General features: G+C 43.7%; 3 protein-coding genes across 3 annotated transcripts; all 3 read left to right on the forward strand.

Annotated features, from left to right (window-relative positions):
* The first annotated feature begins 962 nt into the window (after window positions 1-962).
* On the forward strand, window positions 963-4,937 carry rpain (RPA interacting protein). The gene is made up of 7 exons (XM_063903281.1): window positions 963-1,188; window positions 1,626-1,811; window positions 2,572-2,644; window positions 3,105-3,225; window positions 3,426-3,489; window positions 4,157-4,297; window positions 4,824-4,937. The coding sequence occupies exons 1-7, from the start codon at window positions 988-990 to the stop codon at window positions 4,851-4,853; spliced, it is 816 nt and encodes a 271-aa protein (XP_063759351.1). The 5' UTR covers window positions 963-987; the 3' UTR covers window positions 4,854-4,937.
* An 859-nt stretch (window positions 4,938-5,796) lies between these two features.
* LOC134878065 (26S proteasome non-ATPase regulatory subunit 11A-like) lies at window positions 5,797-14,852 on the forward strand. Its single transcript, XM_063903848.1, has 13 exons — window positions 5,797-5,943; window positions 6,979-7,080; window positions 9,854-10,050; window positions 10,194-10,251; window positions 10,878-11,072; window positions 11,384-11,528; window positions 11,656-11,716; window positions 11,943-12,005; window positions 12,104-12,229; window positions 12,311-12,346; window positions 12,468-12,519; window positions 13,083-13,226; window positions 13,996-14,852. The coding sequence occupies exons 1-12, from the start codon at window positions 5,853-5,855 to the stop codon at window positions 13,223-13,225; spliced, it is 1,269 nt and encodes a 422-aa protein (XP_063759918.1). The 5' UTR covers window positions 5,797-5,852; the 3' UTR covers window position 13,226; window positions 13,996-14,852.
* Window positions 14,853-16,872: 2,020 nt separating this feature from the next.
* LOC134877503 (homeobox protein Dlx3b-like) lies at window positions 16,873-25,876 on the forward strand. The gene is made up of 3 exons (XM_063903022.1): window positions 16,873-17,254; window positions 21,562-21,746; window positions 23,948-25,876. Exons 1-3 carry the CDS (start codon window positions 16,918-16,920, stop codon window positions 24,332-24,334), a joined length of 909 nt encoding a protein of 302 aa, XP_063759092.1. The 5' UTR covers window positions 16,873-16,917; the 3' UTR covers window positions 24,335-25,876.
* The last annotated feature ends 863 nt before the right edge of the window (window positions 25,877-26,739 follow it).

Genomic DNA, 26,739 nt, shown 5'->3' on the forward strand with positions numbered 1-26,739 from the left:
TCTCATTTGAGTTTGATTGAAGCCGAGACACTCTGTGAGCTTTCTGTAAAACCTGTTATTAATCAAAGGTTCAAAGGTTTTGTTGGTCATATGCACAGCAGATACAGCGTACATGTTGGCAATGAAAATCTGATATCCCATGCTCCTCCAACAACTCCACATACATGGTGCAAATAAGATAAATAAAATAGTGCAAAAAGAGAGAAGAATATTTACAATAACAACAATAAAGATTTGAGGATGTGAAATATATACATATGTGGAATACATTGAGAGTATTTAAACACTTTACTCTGTTGAATGAGGAGGTATGGACAGATGCATATATTAAACAGATGTGTATAATATATATATATATATATATATATGTATGTGTGTGTACTATAAACAGATGTGAGTAGACATTCACACAGCTCAGAGTTCAGCAGTCTTACAGCCTGTGGTATAAAACTGTCTCTGAGTCTGGTGGTCTTGGTCCAGATGCTGCGGTACCGTCTGCCAGACGGCAGCAGACAGAACAGATTGTTGCTGGGGTGATGGGGGTCCTTTAATATCCTACCGGCCTTCTTCCTACACCGCTGAGTGTAGAGGTCCTCCATGGATGGCAGCTCCGTCCTGGTGGTGTGCTGAGCAGTTTTCACCACCCTGGTAATGTCTGCTAACCCAAAGTATCTGTGAAATAAATGTAGTGGAGCAACAGTATAACGGAGCATTTGAAACTACTCTGGTAAAGCCCATGTACCTCTGAAGGGTCTGTGTGTTGTATTATGGGATGTTTATACATTTTTCTTTACCATATGTCATTTTGTTCTTTCTTTACCTTCTGTTAATACATGTTCATACCTTTGTTATTCTCTATTTTAACTTCTTATTATGCCCGTTTGTATTCCATGTGTGCTCTCTGTGTTTCTGTCTCATTCTGAAGCTGCTAAGACACCGACTTCCCTGCGGTCCTTCTCATCTTTAAAAGAAACTACTTAACCCAGCATGCAGCGCGAGACGGTGCACTTCCGGGTCACGGTGTTAAAAGCTGTATTTTTTTGTTTGTTTACCCTCTGTGTTGGGAGCAACAGCTTGAATATAAGCCGTTTTCATCACCCGGTAGCAGCTTCACAGATGGACGCCTTACACAGACACCGCTCGCTGTACAAAGGAACAACTCCACCATGGAAGGAGACGTACAGGAAGGTGAGGGCAACACGCTAGCTTAGCTGCTGGTAGCTAGTTAGCATGTAGCATGTGTCTAAAGCCAAATATTTCTGACCTTTATCATTACCTGAGGTGGTAGAAGTACTCAGATCTTGTACTTGAGTAAAGTAGAAGTACTCAGGTCTTGTACTTGAGTAAAAGTAGAAGTACCAGAGTGTAGGAATACTCTGTTACAGTAAAAATGTGTACATGTACATTGTGTTTATATATTTGTTATTCTTTGGGATGGCTAGAAACAGCAGTTGGATCTCTCTGTATTTAACACACACACACACACACACACACACACACACACACACACACACACACTCTTCGTCACTGCTTAGCTGTTGTCCCTGCTTGGCCTCTTTGGTGTTCCCTCGGAGGGTCCGATAAGGTGTTGCTGATCTGGAGATGACTTGTGTTTCTGTGGACAGCGCTGTGTGGACCGGCTGAGGAACAGCCGCTCGAGGCTCCTGGAGAGATACCGTCAGAGTGCAGAGGTCTGCGGGCCCTCGGGGGCCTCTACCATCGTACAGGAGGTGATGGAGGAGGAGTGGAGCTTCCTACAGGAGGAGGACAGGAGGCTGCCCTCCCTGTGGGGGCCTGACGGCCGGGCCGAGGTCAGTTTCTTGCCGTCTCAGCCTCTACACTCACATGTTGTCCTAGTCAAGAGCTCTAGCTTGGTCTGGATTGGAGTCAAAGGTGCCACTAGCTGCTGGAAAACAGTGACTAATACGAGCTTTTGATCAAATAGTAAGACACAATTTCAATCAAGTGCTGAAAGAGGCAGGCAGTGGGGGAAGCTGGTGTGTGACATACAGTATGTGGAATACATGAGGAGTCCCTAGATAGCTGGGAAGCCTTTCAGTGATACTAGGTCAGTCCAGAGGGTTAGTTTGGACGTTGGAGCAACCAGTGCTGAGACGAGGCGAGGTTATTTATACAGTAACCTTCAACACAAGGCAACCCAAAGTGCTCTACAAGTAGGAAAATGACATTTCAAATCAGTCATTAAAAAGCAAAGAGAATTACATAAACATACAACGAGCTGATATAGAATAACACGCGTATAAAACACACAGAGCAGTGTGAGGTACGAGGAGGAGTTTGTTCCAGATATTTGGAGCATGGTAGCTGATCCAGGTTAAGTTCTGAATCTGACTGAGGGTTCTGGATCATAATGTAGCAGCAGATCAGAACAAACCATTCAGTGCTTTATGAACCAGCAGTAGTTCTCTGACGGAGAGGATCCAGTGTGTAGACCTCAGACCTGGAGTCATGTGAAGAGTTTACCGGAAGTTACCGGACCAAATGTCCAGCTAGAGGAGGAAACGGCTGTCTGATATACATAAGTACATTCTCTTTCCTTTCCATACGCAGATGTTGGGGCTCATGAAGGAGTACGATGAGCTGGCCGTGCTGGAGGAGATCCAGCAGGAGCTGCGGTCCCAAGGTAAATCACTTCATGTAGAAAACTCTCCACTGCCACACGTCAAGACGACCACATAGACGATCGTGTTTAGGCTAGTTCTGCAAATGCTCTACAAACAACATGTGCAGCAGGAAATGTGATTGTGGGGGGGGGGCTATTACACACTGGGGAGGACGAGTTCAGTCCTCTTCAGGGGTATTAAGCGTGGCATTAACAGGTGCATTAAGCGTGGCATTAACAGGTGCATTAAGCGTGGCATTAACAGGTGCATTAAGCGTGGCATTAACAGGTGCATTAAGCGTGGCATTAACAGGTGCATTAAGCGTGGCATTAATTGAGAATAATTAAGTTAACGTATAAAACACTGAACCCTGGCCTGGAAAAGTAAAGGAAGTTGAGACACATCAGATGTGCTGTAAAACCAGCACGTCTGAACATGCCGGTTGTGATCCTGGACTGAAGCAGGGGGTTTTCCTTTCAGAGCTGTCCATCATCGAAGAGCTGGAGAGAGACCTGCAGTTTGAGCAGCAGTACATCAACTGTGTGGTGGAGGGGCTGGAGGAGCAGCAGGACCGCCACATCATCTGCCCCCTTTGTCACATGTGAGTCCAGGGACCACAACACACGTCCTTCAAGACGCTTCACACAAGTCACACTTATCAAACAGTCATTCAGATAGGCCCAGTTATGACATGGGGGTGGGGGTGAGCCAGTCTGAAGAGGTGGGTTTGGTGGGGGGATAGGGTGGTTGATAAAACACATTTGGATGAGTTAACGTCGGCACGCTGCTTTTGTCTCGCAGGAACAACTTGACCATCAACAGCCACTTCGTCTCCTGCTGCTGCGGACTCTACATCAACACTAAGGTTAGCCAGACCCCTCACAGACCTGATACTGCAGTCCAAGTAGAAGTTCTCAGATCTTGTACTTGAGTAAAGTAGAAGTTCTCAGATCTTGTACTTGAGTAAAGTAGAAGTACTCAGGTCTTGTACTTGAGTAAAGTAGAAGTACTCAGATCTTGTACTTGAGTAAAGTAGAAGTACTCAGGTCTTGTACTTGAGTAAAGTAGAAGTACTCAGGTCTTGTACTTGAGTAAAGTAGAAGTACTCAGATCTTGTACTTGAGTAAAGTAGAAGTACTCAGATCTTGTACTTGAGTAAAGTAGAAGTACTCAGGTCTTGTACTTGAGTAAAGTAGAAGTACTCAGATCTTGTACTTGAGTAAAGTAGAAGTACTCAGATCTTGTACTTGAGTAAAGTAGAAGTACTCAGGTCTTGTTCTTGAGTAAAGTAGAAGTACTCAGGTCTTGTACTTGACTAAAAGTAGAAGTACTCAGGTCTTGTACTTGACTAAAAGTAGAAGTACTCAGATCGTGTACCCGAGTAAAAGTAGAAGTACTCAGGTCTTGTACTTGAGTAGAAGTAGAAGTACTCAGGTCTTGTACTTGAGTAGAAGTACTCATAAGAGAGTGTTAGTTTTTAAATTATTGAATCAATGAATGTCTCTGCTTGAACTTTGCTGTTCTGTCTTCAGAATCAGAACATCACTCCGGACCTCCTGCGCTGTCTCCTGGAGTCCCGGGTGTCGGAGCACATGGAGGACTGTCTGCACAACCCTGTCTTCTCTGTCGCCCCCCCCACAGACGGCTCCCCCAGCCTGATGATCAGCTGCAAGGTAAGAAACAGCATTGTCTGAAGAGGCGTTCAGGGACATTTCTACAAAAAACCATCTGCTGCTAGAAGCTTCAAATACACGGCTCTGTGTGCACAGGATTTCCTTTAGGTAAGGCCAGTGTGCAGAGCGGTGGGGTTACTAAGTTCATTTCCCCTCATATCAGATATATAATCTGAGACTTTTGCTTTAAAGGATTTAAATTAAATGATGTTTTGTTACAAGAAACAGCTTTTTATGGGTTTAAGAAAAAATGATCTTCTTCATCTTTAAACATTTAAATGATTAATTGAATTTGAATAATTGTTTGTGTTTCATTTATTTTAGACTTTAATACATTGTGCACATTAAGGGATGGGTGTGCTTGTAACGGAGTATTTGTACAGTGTATTTTTGGTACTTTTACCTGAGGACAGCCTCTGAATACTTAATCCACCTGTGCCTGTAGGTTTTCTTGTTGAAATAAAGTATATGTTCCTTTTGATCTTTGACGTTCCAGCTCAAGTTAATTGACGTTTTGTTCCTCCAGGTGTGTGACTACCTGTCCATCGTCCTGTGACCGCAGGCACTGATGAAATAATTTGATTATTCTGTACTCTTTGTATATTTTGTGTAATAAAGACTATTTATGTTATATATTAAATGTGATCATGTCTTTAATAAGCTTACTCCTTTGACTAACGAACAGTTCCTACATGTACACGGGGGCAGGGATGTGGTATTTTTGTAGTTGGACCTTGAAGGCAGCCTGGTTCAAAGCCATGGGATTTTTATCACAACACAATTGAAGGTGATAAACGTAGAATATCTGTAACCAGAAAACAGGAGATCACAGTATTAATTACAAAGAATGACTCAAACTCACTCGGATAACGCTGTAGTGTTACCATGGTGTAATGGAAACTTCTGGAGCCCGGAGTCGGAACACAATGAAACAGCTGGAACTTGATGGCAAACACCGAAGAGGTTTCTTTAAAATGTCTAAAATAAAAATCCTCAAAACATGATGTTAGCAATATCAGATTATTCCAGAAAAAGATTGCTAAAAAATGAAAATGTTTCTAAGTCTGCAAAATATAAAGAGAGTAAAATAATGCCTTAAACATTTTTCATTGAAACTCTTTTTTTAAACACTGAAAATAACAATACAGTGCGGTTGTGGAAATGTGGGTTCAAATCCCACCCTAAAAATATTAAGCAATTTCTTTGTTTACCTATTTTATGTAAACGCTTTTATAACTTAATGAATTTATAAAACTAGAAAGGAAGGGTGAGAAGATGTGTGCTTGTGATTACACTTTGCTTTTTATGTAATGCATCTTAACAGCATTTGTAAACTATTGCTGTTACTACATGTTGTATATGAAATATCACGGTGTCTTCTTTTCTAAGGTTACATTGTTAAATGCACTGAAGTAACAATATTACTGTAATTTATTCCATTTATATGGGTAGAAAGACTAAGGTAGGAACAGTCCAATCCAAAGGGAGGCAGTAATGCAACACTGTGGACGCAAACCGCCTCTAGAAACGCAAGAGGAGGACGAGGAAGAGGAAGATGGCAGCCTTGGCAGTGTCTGAGTTCCAGAGAGCTCAGTCTCTCCTGGGAACAGACCGGGAGGCCTCCATCGATATCTTACATTCTATAGGTAAATATAACCCGCACAACACGGAGCTGAAGAGGATTCAACCACAGGCTCAGACACCGAGGAGAAACACCTCTCCATCCTCTACAGTTAGCCATATAGCAGCTAGGTTAGCAGCTAGGTTAGCAGCTAAGCTCAGTAAGCAGCTAAGCTAAGTTAGCACGGTGCTCGTTTCCCCGTTGATCGCACAGTGAGTCAGCAGCAGCCGGTTAGCATCATACCGGCTAGCTTACCAGACAAGCTAACGTTAGCGCCCCCGTCTCATTCATTTGACAGCTGGCTAGTTAGCGTTAGCATGCAGCCAAACATTGTTAAATAGATAAATAGATGTTTATTTTATATTTATATACATAATTATTTTTATATAAATTGGAAATGATGTTCTCCCAGCAGCAGTGTTGTCAAGCATTACACAAGTTAAAAACATTGAAAAGGTACAAATATAATAGAAATGAACTTTAACATTAGTGTTCAAAATTCACAATATAATATACACATATTCTGCTAGAGTCTCTACGCGATACACAATATAAGGAAAATATGGAATACATGGAGTATAAACAGTGTCACTTACTTACATAAATATAAAGAAATATATTACAGACACATAATGGCGTTGGATTATACTGTATATAATTGTGCCAAAAAGGCTGTCACACTTCCTAATTTAGCTTCTAATTTATCCCGTTGAGCTATATTAAGCTTTATTTGGAATATTAAAGGGTATTTTAGTAGCTGTCATAATACTTTCTTGTATAATTTGACAGCTTCTACAATACTTAACTAGCCACTTGGCATCCAATTCAACCCATCATGTTATAAAGTGAGATATGATAAACTGTATAATAAACAGGATTAAATGCAACAGCAATGACAGGGAAACAGGAGAAGACAGCAGTCAAGAGTTCACAGAGGGATAAAACTAATAATTATGTGTGTGTGTGTGTGTGTGTGTGTGTGTGTGTGTGTGTGTGTGTGTGTGTGTGTGTGTGTGTGTGTGTGTGTGTGTGTGTGTGTGTGTGTGTGTGTGTGTTGTAGTGAAGCGGGACATCCAGGAGTGTGATGAGGAGGCGGTGCGGGTGAAGGAGCAGAGCATCCTGGAGCTTGGGGGTCTGTTGGCCAAGACGGGACAGGCTGCAGGTGACATGATGATTTCTTATCATATTCTGCCCATACACTTTCCGGTTCCCAGTAAAAAAAAACCTGACTGGTAATCCACATTGCTGGCTGGAAAGTATGGAGGATGAAACACGACACAAGTATAGATATATACAGGAATAAATGAATGAATGTCGGCTTTCAAACTGAGGTTAGGACTGCCTAGTTCATTAGCGTACAGACACATGAATAAATGAGTAAGCGAACATAAATGTAAAAATCAATTAGGTTTCAAGGTTTCAAGGTTTCAAGGTTTTATTTGTCATATGCACAGCAGATACAGCGTATATGTTGGCAATGAAAATCTTATGTCCCGTGCTCCTCCAACAACTCAACATACATGGTGCAAATAAGATAAATAAAATAGTGCAAAAAGAGAGAAGAATATTTACAACAACAACAATAAAGATTTGAGGATGTGAAATATATACATATGTGGAATACATTGAAAGTATTTAAATACTTTACTCTGTTGAATGAGGAGGTATGGACAGATGCATATATTATGTATAACAGATGTATATGGCAGATATGTATAATATATAGATATGTGTACTATAAACAGATATGTATGGCAGATGTGTATAATATATATATATATGTATGTGTGTACTATAAACAGATGTGAGTAGACATTCACACAGCTCAGGAGTTCAGTAGTCTTATAGCCTGTGGTATAAAACTGTCTCTGAGTCTGGTGGTCTTGGTCCGGATGCTGCGGTACCGTCTGCCAGACGGCAGCAGACAGAACAGATCGTTGCTGGGGTGATGGGGGTCCTTTAATATCCTACCGGCCTTCTTCCTACACCGCTGGGTGTAGAGGTCCTCCATGGATGGCAGCTCCGTCCTGGTGATATGCTGAGCAGTTTTCACCACCCTCTGTAGAGTCTTACGGTTGAGGGCGGTGCAACTGCCATACCAGGCGGTGATGCAGCCAGTCAGGATACTCTCGATGGTGCACCTGTAGAAGTTGCAGAGTATCCTGGAGTCCATGTTGAACTTCCGCAGCCTGCGGAGGAAGAAGAGCCGCTGTCGAGCCGTCTTGGATATGACCCTGGTGTGATGTGTCCATGTCAGGTCCTCACTGATGTTAACCCCGAGGAACCTGAAGCTGCTGACTCTCTCCACAGGATTCCCGTCGATGGTGATGGGTGTGTGTGCCTCTCTCTGCCTCTTCCTGTAGTCCACAATCAGCTCCTTTGTTTTGCTGACGTTGAGATGGAGGTTGTTGTCCTGGCACCAAGATGTCAGGGCTCTGACCTCCTCTCTGTACGCCGTCTCGTCGCCGTCTGTGATCAGGCCGATGACGGTCGTGTCGTCAGCAAACTTGATGATGGTGTTGGAGCTGTGTGTGGCCACGCAGTCGTGCGTGAACAGGGAGTAGAGGAGAGGGCTGAGCACACAACCCTGAGGGGCTCCGGTGTTGAGGGTCAAGGTGGAGGATGTGATGTTCCCCATCCGCACTGCCTGGGATCTGCCCGTCAGGAAGCTCATGATCCAGTCACAGAGGGCGCTGTTGAGCCCAAGGTCCCTGAGCTTAATGATGAGCTTGGAGGGCACAATGGTGTTGAATGCTGAACTGTAGTCAATGAACAGCATTCTCACAGAAGTGTTCCTCTGGTCCAGGTGGGAGAGGGCAGTGTGGAGGGTGAGGGAGATGGCATCATCCGTGGACCTGTTTGCTCTGTAGGCAAACTGCAGGGGGTCCAGTGAGTCAGGGAGGGAGGAGGTGATAAAAGTTTTGACTAACCGCTCAAAGCACTTCATGATGATGGAGGTGAGTGCAACTGGGCGGTAGTCATTGAGGCAGATGGGTTTTGTCTTTTTGGGGACAGGGACAATGATGGACTCTTTAAAGCATGTGGGGACTACAGACTGGAGCAGTGACCTATTGAAAATGTCTGTGAACACATCTGCCAGCTGAACTGCACACACCTTGAGAGCACGGCCAGGGATGCCATCAGGTCCTGGAGCCCTGTGTGCGTTGATCCTTTTCAGAGATCTACACACATCTGCACTGGTTAAAACCAGTGAGCAGGGATCCTGGGCCTTTTGTGCCTCCACAGCCGGGGGCTTCTCAAAGCGTGCATAAAATGTGTTCAGTTCATCTGGGAGAGATGCAGACACTTCCTCAGCACCACTCGTTGTCCTTTTGTAGTGTGTTATTGTTTTTAGTCCAGACCACATATTTCTGGCGTTGGAGCTCTTGTAGTTCGACATATATATGATAATGTATGTTCTGTCTTATTCTCAATTTTTTATTTATTTGTTTCCATATTTTGTATTCTTTTATTTTGTTATATTTATTTATATTTTATTATTTATTATTGTATTTATATATTCCTGTATTTATTCATTATTTATTATTTATTCCTGTATTTATTCATTATTTATTCCTGTATTTATTCATTATTTTATTATTTATTCATTATTTATTATTTATTCCTGTATTCATTATTTTATTATTTATTCATTATTTATTATTTATTCCTGTATTCATTATTTATTCCTGTATTTATTCATTATTTATTATTTATTCCTGTATTTATTCCTTCTACCTCTACCTTCTTACCTTCTAAACTTTGCTATCTTCTTTATTTGGAGTATAAATCCAATCTTCTGGTCAAAGTGACACTATATTCCTCACTGGGTGAACAAACAACACTCAATTTGTAACTCCTACATGGACAGATATGTACAATACATACATGCTTGTGACCTCCTCTTATGTCCTCGCCTCCCACCCTCCTCTCAGAGCTCGGGGGTCTGCTGAAGTATGTCCGGCCTTTCCTCATGTCCATCTCTAAGGCGAAGGCGGCCCGGCTGGTGCGCTCGCTGCTGGACCTCTTCCTGGACATGGAGGCGGCCACGGGGCAGGAGGTGGAGCTCTGCCTGGAGTGCATCCTGTGGGCCAAGACGGAGAAGAGGACTTTCCTCCGCCAGGCGCTGGAGGTCAGGCTTCAGCTGTGTCTCCATTCAGATACACTCCTTAGTACTCTGCATGCTGTAGACCACGTCTCAAGACACTCACCCCTGCTGGCTAGTTTCATCACATTTGACGCCTAAACTAAAGGTGGTTTCTCCTCCCTCCTCAGGCTCGTCTCATCTCACTGTACTTCGACACGAGGTGCTACCAGGAGGCGCTGCTGCTCGGTTAGAGAACACCATCACACATGCTTAGGGATCAAAACCAACCCTGTGCATTAAACATGAATTAAGTATGGGTTGATATGTAGGCGTGAGATCTAGTTTCCAGCTCCCGATCCCAGGGACTCATCGCAGAAATTCTCCTTTCTTTTGTGTCTGTACGTTTTTATTAATGATTTGTCATACATAATGAAATAGTTTCGCCAATAATCCATTTTTATAAATACAAATAAAGACACAACAAAGACAAAGACTTCACCTTTCATAATCGTAGGCAAGACACACTCTTAATGTTGTACACCTTTTTAAATAGCAATCAATTTCCCTGTACCGTTGTTCATTTTAGCTATCAAATATTCAAAGGAGGCAGTCTCTGTCATAAGGGGAATCCATTCTTTTAGTTGTGGTTTTCTTGCTGTTTTCCCGCTGCAGTCATACAGCCCGGCAGCACCAACCCAAACTGGGCTTTAGTAATCCCTTGTGGCAAAAGTGTGCTCCTTTAAAGCATTGTTTTGAGCTTCCCTTAGATATCATCCTCACTCCAGTGGAATTCATATTATTTTCTAATGGCAGACTTCTAGTTCCAGAAACTAAGTAAACGTACAGAAACCATGACCCCCCTCCCCCCTCAGGCTCCCAGCTGCTGCAGGAGCTGAAGAAGATGGACGACAAGGCGCTGCTGGTGGAGGTGCAGCTGCTGGAGAGCAAGACCTACCATGCCCTCAGTAACCTGCCCAAAGCCCGGGCCGCCCTCACCTCCGCCCGGACCACTGCCAACGGCATCTACTGCCCCCCCAAACTGCAGGCAGCGCTGGACATGCAGTCAGGTATGAACCCTGTCCAGATTATGTGAGAAAATGCTGGTTTCAGCCTCTCAAATATGGAGACTTTCTCAGTTTTATATCATGTTAAAGAGAGATTTAAAGGCAAGAATTTCCTTTTTATGGGTTATTTTCTTACAAAGAACAGAGGTTTCTCCCTCCTCTCTTTCCCTGGTTAAAAAACCCAACCTCCTGTACCAAAGAAATACCATTTCACTTGAATCTGCCTTCAAAACAAAAGCATTAACTCCTCAAGTCACTAGAAGAATGATATATAAATAAGTGGAGTTAACCTGACATGTGTCTGCTGTGTTCAGGGATCATCCACGCCGCGGAGGAGAAGGACTGGAAGACGGCGTACTCGTACTTCTACGAGGCCTTCGAGGGCTACGACTCCATCGACAGCCCCCGAGCCATCACAGCGCTCAAATACATGCTGCTCTGCAAGATCATGCTCCGCTTGTGAGTGGTATAGTATACAGAGCTGCAGGGATGTGGTTTTCCTGTGTTGGTCCCTGAAGGCAGCATCTCCCTGGTCCAATGGGATATCTGTCCTGCTGTTTGTGAGTCATCATGTTTTCTGTTTCAGGCCGGAGGATGTGCAGTCCCTCACCAGTGGGAAGCTAGCGCTGCGGCACGCTGGCAGACAGGTACTCACTATCTGATCTCCTATTGAACCTCTCCTGAGCGTCAGCTAAACCCTGAACACCTGGTCCAACAGTGTGTTAAACAATGCAGCATGACACACACTGAAGACTGGCAGAAACATAACGATGAAGATGCAGAGGAGCCTCAAAGCACAGCATCATCTTTCCTCTAAAATGAGCTGCAAATGTTAGCATGTCCTGCTAACCTGCTCCTGTTGTTTCCCTGCAGACAGACTCACTGAAATGTGTCGCGCAAGCCAGCAAGAACCGGTCGCTGGCAGACTTTGAGAAGGTTCGTTGATGCTGTTAAATGTTTACTTTGAAGGAAACTGCTCCTGACTCTGTGGCCTTCCTGTATGTTTCATTTCTGTCCTCTAATTGTGATCAAAGGCGCTAACGGAGTACAAAGCGGAGCTGAGGGACGACCCCATCATCAGCACCCACCTGAGCAAACTGTACGACAACCTGCTGGAGCAGAACCTCATCCGAGTCATCGAGCCCTTCTACAGAGTCCAGGTAACGAGTCTGCTCAGTAATACCAACACCTGTTGTCTTCTCTGGTGTCCTCAGTCCCCGTGTGTTTCTCTTCTCTCACAGATGGCACACATTTCCTCCCTCATCAAACTGTCCAAGGTAAGAGTTCCCTCCTCTTCATGTCACTGTGATCCCACAGGAGTTATCTCATGAGTGTGTGTGTGTGTGTGTGTGTGTGTGTGTGTGTGTGTGTGTGTGTGTGTGTTTGTGCTCTCTGCAGGGAGACGTGGAGAGGAAACTGTCTCAGATGATCCTGGACGAGAAGTTTCACGGTGTGTTTTGCAGCTCTTAATTTAAACATGTCGCGTACCATGCCTGGAAAATATCAACTCTCTAACACGTTTGTTTGAATAGGCGTTGAAATTCAAACGAAACCACGTCAATAAATCAACTCACCGTTCGATTAAACCTCATTTGTACATCACTTGACATTTAGGAGACACCCCCACATACTAAGTCGTATCCATCGCCAGTCAGAGAGTGGAGTTTGTGCAACCATACAAATATCTGGAGCTCTGAGGAAAACTGACTCATGTGTTATCCAGCTTTCATTGCGTCCATTCTGTCCGTGGTTCAGCACCCTGCCTCTAAAGAGCAGAGCAGCAGGACTAAAACCACCAGGGACTGTTTCAATCCACAGACTGCTAAACGCCTCCAGAGACTCTCTCACTCATATCTGATGGAGCAGGATCTACTTTATCTGTCTGTGTTGTTTCAGAGGGATGGATCTACTGTCTGTTTATCTGCATTAATAAATAACCTGAACCACTTTTGGTACACACAAGTTATATAAAGTAAAATCATTCCCCACCCACCCACCCTCTCCACCTGCCAGGTATTCTGGACCAAGGCGAGGGCGTGCTGATCGTGTTCGAGGAGCCGCTGGTGGATAAGACGTACTCGGCTGCTCTGGAGACGATCAGCAACATGAGCAAAGTGGTGGACTCGCTCTACAACAAGGCCAAGAAGCTCACATAAGGTCAGTGCAAGGCTCTGGGTGTTTGACACTAGACTGCAGGTGCCCTCGGAATCGTCCTGTCCGCTCTCCGGGATGACGGTCTATCTTCAGCAGCTAAGTAACCTGGTGTGTAGTCACTGTCCGGATCCTTTCTCATACCTGATGAGTTTGCAGCCCTGCCTGAGATAAAAGCCTCAAACCTCAGGCTGTTAGGTGAGGGAGGAGTGCATTGCATCTCCTGTACACAGGTGAGGTGGTGGAGTAAAGCACCTGTTCCCTCCTCGGGGAAGCTCAGTTCGACAACGTTTGCCCTAAACTTTTGATTCATCCAGAGACAGACACAGCTCCTCGGTTCATCTCGTGTCTCATATCTCCGGTCTGATTGTGTCCACTGTCCATCTCTACATTCGGCCTCACATGCTATGCTACTGCTGCTCTGCTTGCCGCTGTTTCCCAGCATGCATTGCAGCACCGCTCGAGCACCCTTCGCCCCTCTTTCAACGGTGCTGTGGTGCAGGAAAGAGTCGTACCGTACGGTATAGCGCTCACGGCACGAAGCGGTCAGCACCACCTGTCTCCCCTCCGCTGCTTATTCCAACCATTTGACTCGTTCCCGTCTTGAGTTCTGTTTGTAATGTGGACAGGAAGTGCTGTAAATTAAAGTGTCCAAGCTTGTTGTACAGAAATGTTCCCTCTTTATTTAATGAAAGATAAATGAGTGCCTGATTTTGATTTTATGTAACAATATAGTATTCAGCTCCAGATTGAGTCTTTCTGTCTCCCCCCTCAGAGAGTGAAGCATCCGGAGCATCTCACCTCCGCTGTTACTCCCTTCAACCCGGGAGGAGGACCAGGAGAGTCGGGGGGGTTCATCGTGCTCCTCTTTATGGACTCATTCAGCCACTGTGCCCCCCCCCCCACCCCCCCCACACACACCAACTGGACGATCCTCTCCCTCTCTCTCTCTCTCTCTGTCTCTCTCTCTCTCTCTCTCTCTCTCTCTCTCTGCGCCGGCCATCAGGGACTTGTAAAATAACAGAAGATATTTAATATAAATACAAAGAAACCTGAAGAGTGGTTTTAAAAACATGGCCATCAGAAAAACACCCTCCTTTTATCCTTACTGTGACCATTGGCCAATGCATTCTGGGATTTGTAGTCCATAGAGGGGTTCCTCTCTGCGCCGGCCAGCAGGGAATCTTGTAAAATAACCTTTAAGATGAACTTATAAACACATGTAATATATAAAAAGATGGAGGTCAATCGGAAACAAGGGGTCACCTGGAGAGTGGTTTTTAAAATGGCCATCCTTATATCCTTACTCTGACCGTTGACCAATGCATTCTGGGATTTGTGGTCAATAGAGGGAATCTCTAGCAAGAGTTCTCCTGACCCTGCTCTCCCACTTCCTGTTTGTACATACCACGTCCAAGCACCTGATGTATTCCTTCCTTTTTGTAAAACCAGTGAGACAAGGACCCGCTTCGGCCCGTCACACAAAGTGCTTTTGATGCTCCAGGTGTGACCGGAGAGGAGACGGAGGAGAGGAAAATAAATCAAGATGTACATTTTAGGGGATTTTGCAAGGACTCCAGGGTTCACCGTACAGTGAAAGACTAATGCTCATAATAAAGGAGATGAAACCTGCAGGCTGTGTGGTTTTAGGAGAGCTGCTCTGGGATATGCATGACATATGATGGGATGTCTGAGCAGGCACACTCCTGCAGACGACCCGGGGTCTCATCTGGAATAAGGAAAACTTAAATGACCATTTTTGCAGGAGTGCATGATAACAGATAGAAAACAGGTCTCGAGGGGTGGGGACGAATGGTTGAGATGCTAACGCTATAAGAAATGGGAAGCTATAAGTGAGGCGAGATCAGAGCATGGATTAACTGTTGAAATGACGGCTAGGAGGCGAATGTAGAAATGAATAAGTGGTCGGAATGGAAACTAACAGCTGAAAGTAATGGATAGAAACATGTTCGCTAAAAGTGAGAAATATAAAGTCATAGGTGGATAGAAATTGTGGAGAAATGTTCAAAGCTTTATACAACTAATAATAATATGTAATTTAAATAGCACCGTTCAAGAGACCCGAGGCAACAAACAAAAAGTCAAATGCATACACAGTAGGAGTGGAAGCAGGGGGACTGGGATGGGTCAGGGGTCAAATGCCACGGTGCTCAGGTGAGTTTTGAGGGGATGAGGGTGGGGGTGACGTGCTAACAGGGCCAGTATAAAGAAGTTGTGGTTAGCCTATGCCTCTGAGGATTGAATGTGTAAACACCACTCCAGCTCTAATAGAATACTTCAGTGGTACATTACATCTGTATCTGCTTTCAACACCAGAACCAGAACCACCCCTGGAGGGTGAGTGATAATACCCTCCACCATTGTGTCGGGCTCAGGCTACTTCCTGAAACCCCTTCAGATTTGATGCATGGCTTCAACAGGGACATCTGGTGGAGAGACGGAGTGGCACGGACTCGGCAGCATGTAGTTCTAGCTGAAGTTAGTGCTGTTCAGGTCTTACATAACGATGTAATTGGAAACTAAAGTGTACGCTTATGCACAGATTGTATTTCAATGTTTACCCTTTGGGGATATATTTTCACCCCTTTACATTAATTTGACCACAATAGTTGCGTTCAGATTATGGATGAACAATATAAATGAAGAAATGATTCAGGATGTATTACTAAGATACCTGGAGTCCCTACACATCACATATGATTCTGAACGGGATATCGAACGAGGGAGTGCAGTCATCTTCCCACCAGTGGGCTGCTGGTTGGATCCCAGCCCTGCAGTCAGCATGTGGATGTGTCCTCGGGCAAGATACTGAACCCTGAACGGCTCCGGATGGCCAACGGTGGTGTGTGTGTGTGTGTGTATGTGTGTGTGTGTGTGTTAGCCTGTGGTGTTGCTCTCCATGAATGAGGTGTGAATGACTCGTAGTGTGTGAAGCTTTGAGGGGTCGAGGACACCTGATGAAGAGATATAGAAGAACAGAACATAAGCTCTGTAGTATTCCTACACTCTGGTACTTCTACTTTTACTCAAGTACAAGATCTGAGTACTTCTACTTTACTCAAGTACAAGACCTGAGTACTTCTACTTTACTCAAGTACAAGATCTGAGTACTTCTACTTTTACTCAAGTACAAGATCTGAGTACTTCTACTTTTACTCAAGTACAAGATCTGAGTACTTCTACTTTACTCAAGTACCAGATCTGAGTACTTCTACTTTACTCAAGTACAAGACCTGAGTACTTCTACTTTTACTCAAGTACAAGATCTGAGTACTTCTACTTTACTCAAGTACAAGATCTGAGTACTTCTACTTTTACTCAAGTACAAGATCTGAGTACTTCTACTTTTACTCAAGTACAAGATCTGAGTACTTCTACCTTACTCAAGTACAAGATCTGAGTACTTCTTCCCGTGTGTGGAGGCGCAGTGTGGAGGAGTCTCCAGGCGGTGCTGCGGCTCAGTGGAGGTTTCTGCGGGAGGAGCAGCGAGCCAGACCGGCGACAGGCAGTGTGGCCTCAGGGTGGGGGGGGGGGGGGGGGGGCAGCCAATGAGAAGCTGCCTTCCACTCCCTCGGTCCTGCCTGGCCCGGCTTGGCTTGGCGCGCCCTGTAATTATCAGCTGGAGCTGTAGCCCGGCGCTCTGGAGACGCCAGACTCCTCCGCTGCTCTCAGCGACATGAACGGGCTCTCCTCACCCGCCTTCGAGGAGAAGAAGCCTTCCCTCCCCATGAGCTGCCTCTCGGCCACCAAAGACTCCCCGACCCTGCCGGAGTCCTCCTCCCCGGACATGGGCTTTTACAGCGGACACGGTGCGCTCCACGGCGCGCAGGATTTCTACGCGGCGGCGCAGCAGCAGCAGTACTCGGGGCAGCACATGAACCCTTACGCGTACCACTACAACCTGCACGGGATGGGGGGTGCTTACCCTGTGGGCAAAGCAGAGTACACGTACCCACAGTCCGCGTACCGGGAGCACGGTGCGTACAGCCGGGAGGCCGCGGCGCTTCAGGACGGTGAGTGAACACCAGAAGTTATAACAGCTGTTTACGTAGAGGTGAAGGAAAAGTGGTCTTTAGACTCATCTTTGTGAAAACATGTCCTCACCTTGTGTCCAGGAAAGCCTCAGTGACCACCTGAGGCTGATGGCTCATGTCTAGCCGTTTAAACCCGGTAATTGCGCATGAGATTTACGCACGGAGGACACGTTTCCATTACGCACAACATCTATTTAGAAGGCATTTCATACATATTTTGGAGATGATGCTCTTAAACGTGGCCTTTAAATGTAGATCAACATGTTAGTGGTGTCAGAATGAATGAAATATTAAGTGAAGTGGAGACCTGGGACTCTAACAATATATACCCTGCCAATATGTGTCATGGATATGTTATAAGAAGTCGCTTCAGCTGCATTTATCTTCATCTAAATAAAGTACTTTACCATGCATTTCAGGTGCAGAAGAAGTAGTTACCAACATGTATTTATACTTCATATTGCACATCTTCATACTCAGGAACAGCAACAGCCAGAGCTCCTTTAAACTACCTCTACACCTGCGGGACATCTGGGTCAGAAGCATGTGTGGAGTTAGTTCTGACAGCCAGGTGAAGTTTAGAATCTGTGTTTTACAGGCTGTAAGTTATTTATTGCCCCCTGTTGATTTAGAAATAAAAAGGGATTTTCAGAACAGAAGAAATGAGTCAAAGGTTTAGAGATAAGGACAGGGGGGGGGGGAGGAAACAGGAGATCGTTCCTGCACAGATAAAGTTTATATGGGGGGAAAGACCTTTGAGATTAACTCAGGTAAACTCACCTCGGTGTAGGTAAATGTTTTCCCACTTCCAGAGCCTGGGAGACAGGGAGCCATGACGCCATCTACTTTCTCATGAATACTACAGAGGACACCATGAAGATACTATATTCACACATGACTTATGTACATGTACACAGTCTGCACATATAGGTAAACACAGGTAAACATACTGACACTGACGCACTGAAGATCTGAACCCGGGTCCACACGCACCAAGCCCCAGTCCATCCTCCACCAACTGAGCTCAACAGAGACCTGTAGACTCACTGATTGTGGTTTTTATATTTCATTGTCCTCATTATTCTCTGTATCAGAAGCTCATGTTTGAACTTCCTCCAGATTGAAGTCCGATGTGACCACGGAGACGACCCTCATTACCTCACTTCACCTACATGCAGAATTAAAGTGGCATAACAATAATAAACACTCAGTACAAATATGACAAAATGGTAAAGAAACGCACTTAAACTTTACTTAAATCCACACACAGACCCTGCAGAGATATCCCAGGAATATTTATTACAATATTAGGAGCAACAAACATCATTTAATTAACATCTTCAAAACGAAGTATAACCAACATGTCGTGGAGTGGAGACGAGAGAATATTCAGTAAAAATGAGAAAACAGGAAATAAATGGACTTGTAACAACCTTACACACACACACACACACACACACACACACACACACACACACACACACACACACACACACACACACACACACACACACACACACACACACACACACACACACACAATTACAAGTCTCCTATGTGGAATACTATGAATAAACGCGCAGATCCTGCAGAGACTTTACAGGAACATTTAGGACAATATTTGGAGCAACAAACATCATTTTATCAAGAATCCAAAACGTAGTGAAGTAGAGATACAAAGGGGATTGAAAATGGAAAATATTCAGCACAAATGTGAGAAAACAGTAAACAAATGTAGCTAAAAGTGACTGAAATCCTCCCAAAGATCCTATATTTGAACATCTGGAGCCACAAACTTGATCTTAGCGTCTTCAAATCTTTTTTCCTCGGCCTGTTTTTACTTGTATTGTTGTTTGGGAGCGTGGAGTAAAAGGGAGTAGAGGTATAAAGGAGTGTTCTCATTTAAAATATGAGAAAACGATAAGTTTGTGTCGTGAAAAGTGACTTAAATTATCACACAGATCCTGCAGAGACTTTACAGGAACACTGAGGAGAATCTTTGGAGCAACACAAGTCATTTTAGGAACTGTTTTAATATCAAAAACTGTTCTGCTCCATACGGCATCCAAAATGTAGTGAAGTAGAGATATAAAGGGGCGTCAAAATGGAAAATATGAGACAAATCAGTAAATAAAAGCACCTTAGAGTGACTTAAATAAACCCACAGATCATACATCTGAACATCTGGAGCCACACACGTTGTCTTAGCGTCTGTAAATCTGGTTATTGTTGTTTGTGAGCGTGTCGATGAAACCGACTCGATGGACGTGGTTCTTGACATTCCTGCTGTTGGGAGGGGACTCCGGGTGGAAAAACGGCCCCGGGGACTTTGGCCCTCAGCCACCAGGAGTCCCGACACGTCAGTCAGCCTTGAGCTTTGAGTCCTCACGTGCACGCTCCTTCTCGTGCACGCTGCGGGAGTGGAGGCACTGCCTGGACAGATAAATAACAAACAAACAACAACAGGAGGCAGAGGGTCAAAATAAACACCTCGTATCAAGACTCAATATATAACCAATAACAATCAAATGGTCTAAACCAGATGTGTTAGAGAACAATGTGAGTAAAGGATTACATACAGAAATAAGAACGGAGGTCCCTGCGATGCGTTCATGCACCTCAGAGAAAATTGGAGAAAAATGTTAGATTTTCTTTTCACATTTTATTGACTGAATGTTATTTTCTAGTTTGGATAACGGTTAGATATCTCTAGACATGAAGGGCTTTGAATCATCTCATGCACGTTCCTTATCGTGCACGAGTGGAGGCATCATCAAGACAGATACCAAATAATACATTCAAGATTCAAAGGTTTGATATACAAACAGAAAACACAGCGACGGTTCAAATATGTAATGTATGCAACGATATCTCAACAGTGCAATTTACAAGACATTCAAAATGAATAGAAACAAAGACAGCGCAGCTCAGGGGTTTCTCAGCCTTAATGAAACTGTCTCTGAGTCTGGGGGTTTTGGTCCTGGCGCTGCAGGCCGGTCAGGATGCTCTCTATGGTGCACCTGTAGAGGGTCTGAGGATCCTGGATGTTTGCCTCTTAGTAATAAATTCAGGGAAACAGTTCTAAAGGTCTCACCTGGGGATTCATTATGAGGACAACAGCAGCTGAATCAAACATTATAGTGAACATGACATATTACAAACACACGGTGTAATATCAATAAATACAAAAGTGTAGATTTAATGTAAACAAGATATTTTGGGATGTTTGCTTATAAAAAGACTAAAAAAGAATGAGTGTGTACAGACAGACAGACAGACAGACAGACAGACAGACAGACAGACAGACAGACAGACAGACAGACAGACAGACAGACAGGGATACACAGACGGCCTCCAGGCTACATGAAAAGCAGCACTAAATCACACACACACACACACACACACACACACACACACACACACACACACACACACACACACACACACACACACACACACACACACACACACACACACACACACACACAGACCAAAATTATAAGCTGCGTCTGCAGGAGGAATCCCTATGAGACGTCGGGCTGCAGCGGTCGGGTTATTTCTGTGCAGAGACGTCTCCCTCTGACAGACCGGAGAGACGTCGGCCTCATGTTTGGAGGAAAAGACCGGAGTGAGAGAGGAGGGGGGGTTAGAGAGCAGACCAGAGAGGTGCAGGACGATTACCAGCAGAGTTACCCCGGGAGAAACTGGGATTGTTGCTTTTTTTTTGCAACCATTTTTGAAATAATGAATAAAATAGAAACGTAAAAAGTGATGGAAAAATGTGCAGTTTAAAAAAGAAAAGGTATTTAAATGATACAGGTTTGATCAAATAGAATACACGTATTTATAAAAGCATAAGAAGTCAAATTAAATATATAAGCTGAGTAAAAATGTCCAAAGAAAATGTTTAAAAGTAAAATAAAATGTAATACAAATATTACTAAAAAGTGCAATAAAAGAAATGAAAGAAGTCAAAATATATCAGAATTAAAATATTTAAAGAAACATTAGAAAATCAATTGAAAATTTGCAGTAAAAATAAAAAATCAAATACAATTTATATAAACCCAGGATTAATCAAAAATATAATGAAGGAATAATAAAATATATCAAAATAAAATCAGGGATGCAAAGATAAAAGAACACAAAATACATCTTTGCAAAATGGAAATATAAACCAACTATAAATACATAACAGATGTCTATATGTATATACAGGAGTGTGTGAGGTTCCACAAACTCTCCAAGAGGAGCACTACTTGACCTTTTCCCGTTTCTTTCCGTAGTGAAAGAGGAGCCGGACGTGGAGGTGCGGATGGTCAACGGGAAGCCGAAGAAGATCCGGAAACCTCGGACCATTTACTCCAGCTACCAGCTCGCCGTCCTGCAGAGACGCTTCCAGACCGCCCAGTACCTCGCTCTGCCGGAGAGAGCCGAGCTGGCCGCTCAGCTGGGACTCACCCAGACTCAGGTAGGGAGTTATGAGTCTTTAAACCCTGACATGACTCAGCGTTATGAGTCCTAAAAACCCTGACATGACTCAGCATTATGAGTCTTTAAACCCTGACATGACTCAGCGTTATGAGTCCTAAAACTCTGACATGACTCCGCGTTATGAGTCTTTAAACCCTGACATGACTCAGCGTTATGAGTCCTAAAAACCCTGACATGACTCAGCGTTATGAGTCTTTAAACCCTGACATGACTCCGCTTTATGAGTCTTTAAACCCTGACATGACTCCGCGTTATGAGTCTTTAAACCCTGACATGACTCAGCGTTATGAGTCCTAAAAACCCTGACATGACTCAGCGTTATGAGTCTTTAAACCCTGACATGACTCAGCTTTATGAGTCTTTAAACCCTGACATGACTCAGCGTTATGAGTCCTAAAAACCCTGACATGACTCCGCTTTATGAGTCTTTAAACCCTGACATGACTCAGCGTTATGAGTCCTAAAAACCCTGACATGACTCAGCGTTATGAGTCTTTAAACCCTGACATGACTCCGCTTTATGAGTCTTTAAACCCTGACATGACTCAGCGTTATGAGTCCTAAAAACCCTGACATGACTCCGCTTTATGAGTCTTTAAACCCTGACATGACTCAGCGTTATGAGTCCTTAAAAACCCTGACATGACTCAGCGTTATGAGTCCTTAAAAACCCTGACATGACTCCGCTTTATGAGTCCTTAAAAACCCTGACATGACTCAGCGTTATGAGTCCTTAAAAACCCTGACATGACTCAGCGTTATGAGTCCTTAAAACCCTGACATGACTCAGCTTTATGAGTCCTAAAAACCCTGACATGACTCAGCGTTTTGAGTCTTTAAATCCTGACATGATTCAGCGTTATGCCGGGCCCACGGTATTTATAGGAAACTTATGTTTTAACATTGGTTATCACTCTAAAAACCTACAATACTAAGATATGCCACCCCCGATGGTCAGTGCCTTATCCATTATGCCACTGGGGCCACACGAAGCCCTGTTATTCTGTTTGAGCTTGTCTTTGCATGTCATGCCTGTGAGGACACAAAGTGTAGAAAGCCGAGCGATTAAGATTTAAAGAACAAAGCAGAAGAAGAGGACATCAGATCCAAATATCCTGGACGATGCAGCATCTTAAAGCTATGAGTAATTCTAAAACCTTGATTTGCAGGACCTTATCCGACAGGAGAAACACACTACAGTACAGACGTGTTTGCAGTGTTGACAGAGATCAGTCGGGTTCCTGCAGTGTTTCTCTTCCTGTGTGATGATTTACGGCCTCATGAATTACCTGTGCCCAGGTGATAAAACCTGAACCTGTGCTGCGGGTTGCTTTACCACCGCTGCTGTAAATCATTATGAACCTGACTGCTAACATGCGCTTTAAGAAAACACAGAGGCAGTCACACTCCCGCTCAAACAGTGTCATGTTATGGGATGTGGCTCGCACCGATTTATTGTTGGATAAACAAATCACAGGAGCTGTGAATGATCGGTGACATCATCGCTGCAGGCCAATCAGAACACTTTATTTATGGATGAAGTTGGAATGAAAATGTTTCAAAATGAATAAAATAAAATACTGATAATAATAATAATAATAATAAAAATAAAAATAAAAATAATAATAATAATAATAATAATAATAATAATAACAATAATAATAATAATAATAATAAAAATAAAAATAAAAATAATAATAATAATAATAATAACAATAATAATAATAATAATAATAATATTAATAATAATAATAATAATAATAATAACAATAATATTAATAATAATAATAATAATAATAATAATAATAATAATAATAATAATAATATTAATAATAATAATAATAATAATAAAAATAATAATAATATTAGATAAAAATACGTAAACATGAGATGGTAACAAAAGAATGTGCAATTAAAAATGAAATAAAATTTAGACTTTTTCGAATTACAAGAAGTTAAAATGAAAGATTTTGAAAAAAGATAAAAAGATAAATACAATCATTTGTATAAACATATCTCAGAACAAACACCGTTTTAAATATTGCTTCTGTCCCTCACAGCGTTTAAGAGTCTTTTAGCTTTTTGTTTTGGTTGGATTTGACCTCATATTGCGAGTGAATATTGGAAATGCAATTGCTTAAAGTTTTCCTGATCCCAACTTTCGACTCTGTGTTCCAGGTCAAGATCTGGTTCCAGAACCGTCGCTCCAAGTTCAAGAAGCTCTACAAGAACGGGGAGTTTCCTCTGGGCGACATTCCTCTGGAGCACAGTCCGGACGCCAGCGACTCCATGGCGTGCAACTCCCCCCCCTCCCCGGCTGTGTGGGAAAACAACACCAACAACGAGGGCGGCGACACAAACGTCAGCGGCGACGTCAAGAGTAACGCCATGATGGATCCCAGCAGCAGAGTCCAGGATCCCTTCCAGCCGCCACTGGATTCCTCGCCCGCCTGCATGGGAGAGTTCCCCCCCCAGGACTGGTACCAGCAGCAGGGGCCACATTTAGGACTTCCTCCGGCGGGGCCGACGGAAGCGTCAGCCTCACAGAGTCTGGGGGTCTACTGACAGCGCCTCGCAGGGACTCCTCTGGAGGATTTGGACGGGGATCATCCGAGTCCTGACGGTTAAATTCCCATGTCTGGATTTCCTGTGGATTAGAAAAAGTTCCCCTCGGCTCTGAAGTTTATGAACTTATGAACGGAGACAAGAGTGAAGTCAGACTGATGTCAAATCCTTATTTAAAATCACTGATGACAGAAAATATTTTGTATATGTAATATTTTGAACCCTATTTATGCCTAAAAAACTCCGGCCTTCTCTTAATTTGGAAAGAGCTTCGGACACAACGTTTTCCCTCCGAACCTGAATACTACTGACGTTTCCCCGGCTAGAACGGCAAATTTCAAGATGAGTTTGGCTTTAAATTTACTGAAAACTGGACTCTGTTGTCGGACCGTGAACACTGAGAGGCCTTCAAAATAAAACGTCAGCCGAGACAAACACTGAATTATCTACGAGTGGCGGTTTTACTAACCTACTTCAAACCAATGTTCCAGAGAAACTGTCCTTAAGGACATTAAGACTTAATGTATTTTTGTAGCTTCAGCTCATTTTAAGGAAAGTCTGTCCTGACAATGTTTGCGTTTAAAAGTAATAAAAGTACACACAATAATTGGCAGGAATACAGACTGCTGGTTTTCTGCTGGGCTAGTTGCTAAGTGGGTTTATCGGAGCTTTTTCACTGAAAACAGCTTCAATCTGCTGGAAACCAGGTAGCTTTCAGCGGTATTACAGGCAGGAAACCAAAACAAAGAGCTAAGAGAAGTTAAATCATTTAGCAATGATGCATGAGACGTTCATAGTAGTCTCCCACCAAGCACTCTGCAGATACGCTCAGCTCTTCAGTGCATTTAGTGTCTTTCAGCTCCTTGTTTGGGTTGGTTTTCTTTAACTGTACTTTAAGGAACAGCAGCAGCTAACCAAAACCATGAGCTAAAAGAAGCTCATCCATTTGCAATGACTCATGAGACGTTCTTCCTCTGACAATCCCACAGAGCAGTTCCCGTCGGCTCTACGGAGCGTTTTAGTGTCTTTTAGCTCCTTGTTTTGGTTGTGTTTTACCTCAGCTCGCTCTCCTCTTTCCCAACAGAAACACCTGCTGCTTACAGGCCAGACTTTCAAGAGTGAGTGTTGTGAACTCATGCAAGAGGCGAAAAGGAATCAACGAAGGCGTCATTAGGCCTCTCTACGACTTATCAATTATTAGAAATGCTGGAACTACAACTCCCATGATGCAATGCCTTTAATGATTTAGACTCTCCTTATAAACGCCACATCTTTCAAACTCTGTGTTGCTTCTGAAGGCTAATTTCTCCAACTCTACACCAAGGTAACGATGAAAACTGTGGGAACAAAAGCAAGTTGGTGCTAAACATAGAAAATGTAGGTTGTATTATATTCTTGATAATGTTATTGGTGCTGTGCTCAGGTCGTCTTTATTTATAGTGCAGCTGTAGAACACAGAGCGGCGCAGCAGTTTGTGCCCGAGGAGCTTTTTTATTTCATGTTTCCCAAAAAATCATTAAAAATAAAATGTCTATATTTGAATCGGCTCCAAGTGTGTTATTGAAGCGTGTATTTGAATGTGAAAGCAGTAAACACACACACACACACACACACACACACACACACACACACACACACACACACACACACACACACACACACACACACACACACACACACACACACACACACACACACACAAAGGCGTTGAAAGTGTGCTGACGATGTTGGTGTGTCTGCCCGAGTGAGTCACACAATAGATACAGGTTGCACCCATCTCTTTATTACACACACACGCACGCACGCACGCACGCACGCACACACACACACACACACACACACACACACACACACACACACACACACACACACACACACACACAGAGTGCGTGTGAAACAGGTTGTGGGAGGTGACAGCGCTGCAGACACTCTGGAGTCTGTGGATGTTAATAACACACCGCTGACACAGACAGACGGCTGTACACGGCTTTCATGTGGCACATAGTTGGAGAGGGGTGGAGGAACGTGTGTGTGTGTGTGTGTGTGTGTGTGTGTGTGTGTGTGCAACAAACAAACTGCTCTCAACCAACCAAACCCACAGGTTGGCCAACAAAAAGAGGGTGTGAAGAGCAAGAACAAAGACCCAGATAAACAATCTCTGAAATATTCTGGCATATGCCTCACCTTTGGGTCGGCTGCAGAACGTTCCCTCTGTGGGACCAGTGAGGGTTCCCTCTAATTCTTCTCTAAGGAACCACCTCAAAGCATGAGGCTCCGGTTTGATCCCACCTGGCTCATCTGTAGATCCCCGTATATTTCCTGTAGAACCCTCAGAACACACAGGGTCTCTATCGACCTCTTTCCCAGCAGAAAGCCCTGCTGCTTCCAGGCCGGATGTTTCCCTT

This window comes from Eleginops maclovinus, chromosome 16, assembly GCF_036324505.1.
Source record: "Eleginops maclovinus isolate JMC-PN-2008 ecotype Puerto Natales chromosome 16, JC_Emac_rtc_rv5, whole genome shotgun sequence".
In the NCBI taxonomy this organism is placed as follows: Eukaryota; Metazoa; Chordata; class Actinopteri; order Perciformes; family Eleginopidae; genus Eleginops; species Eleginops maclovinus.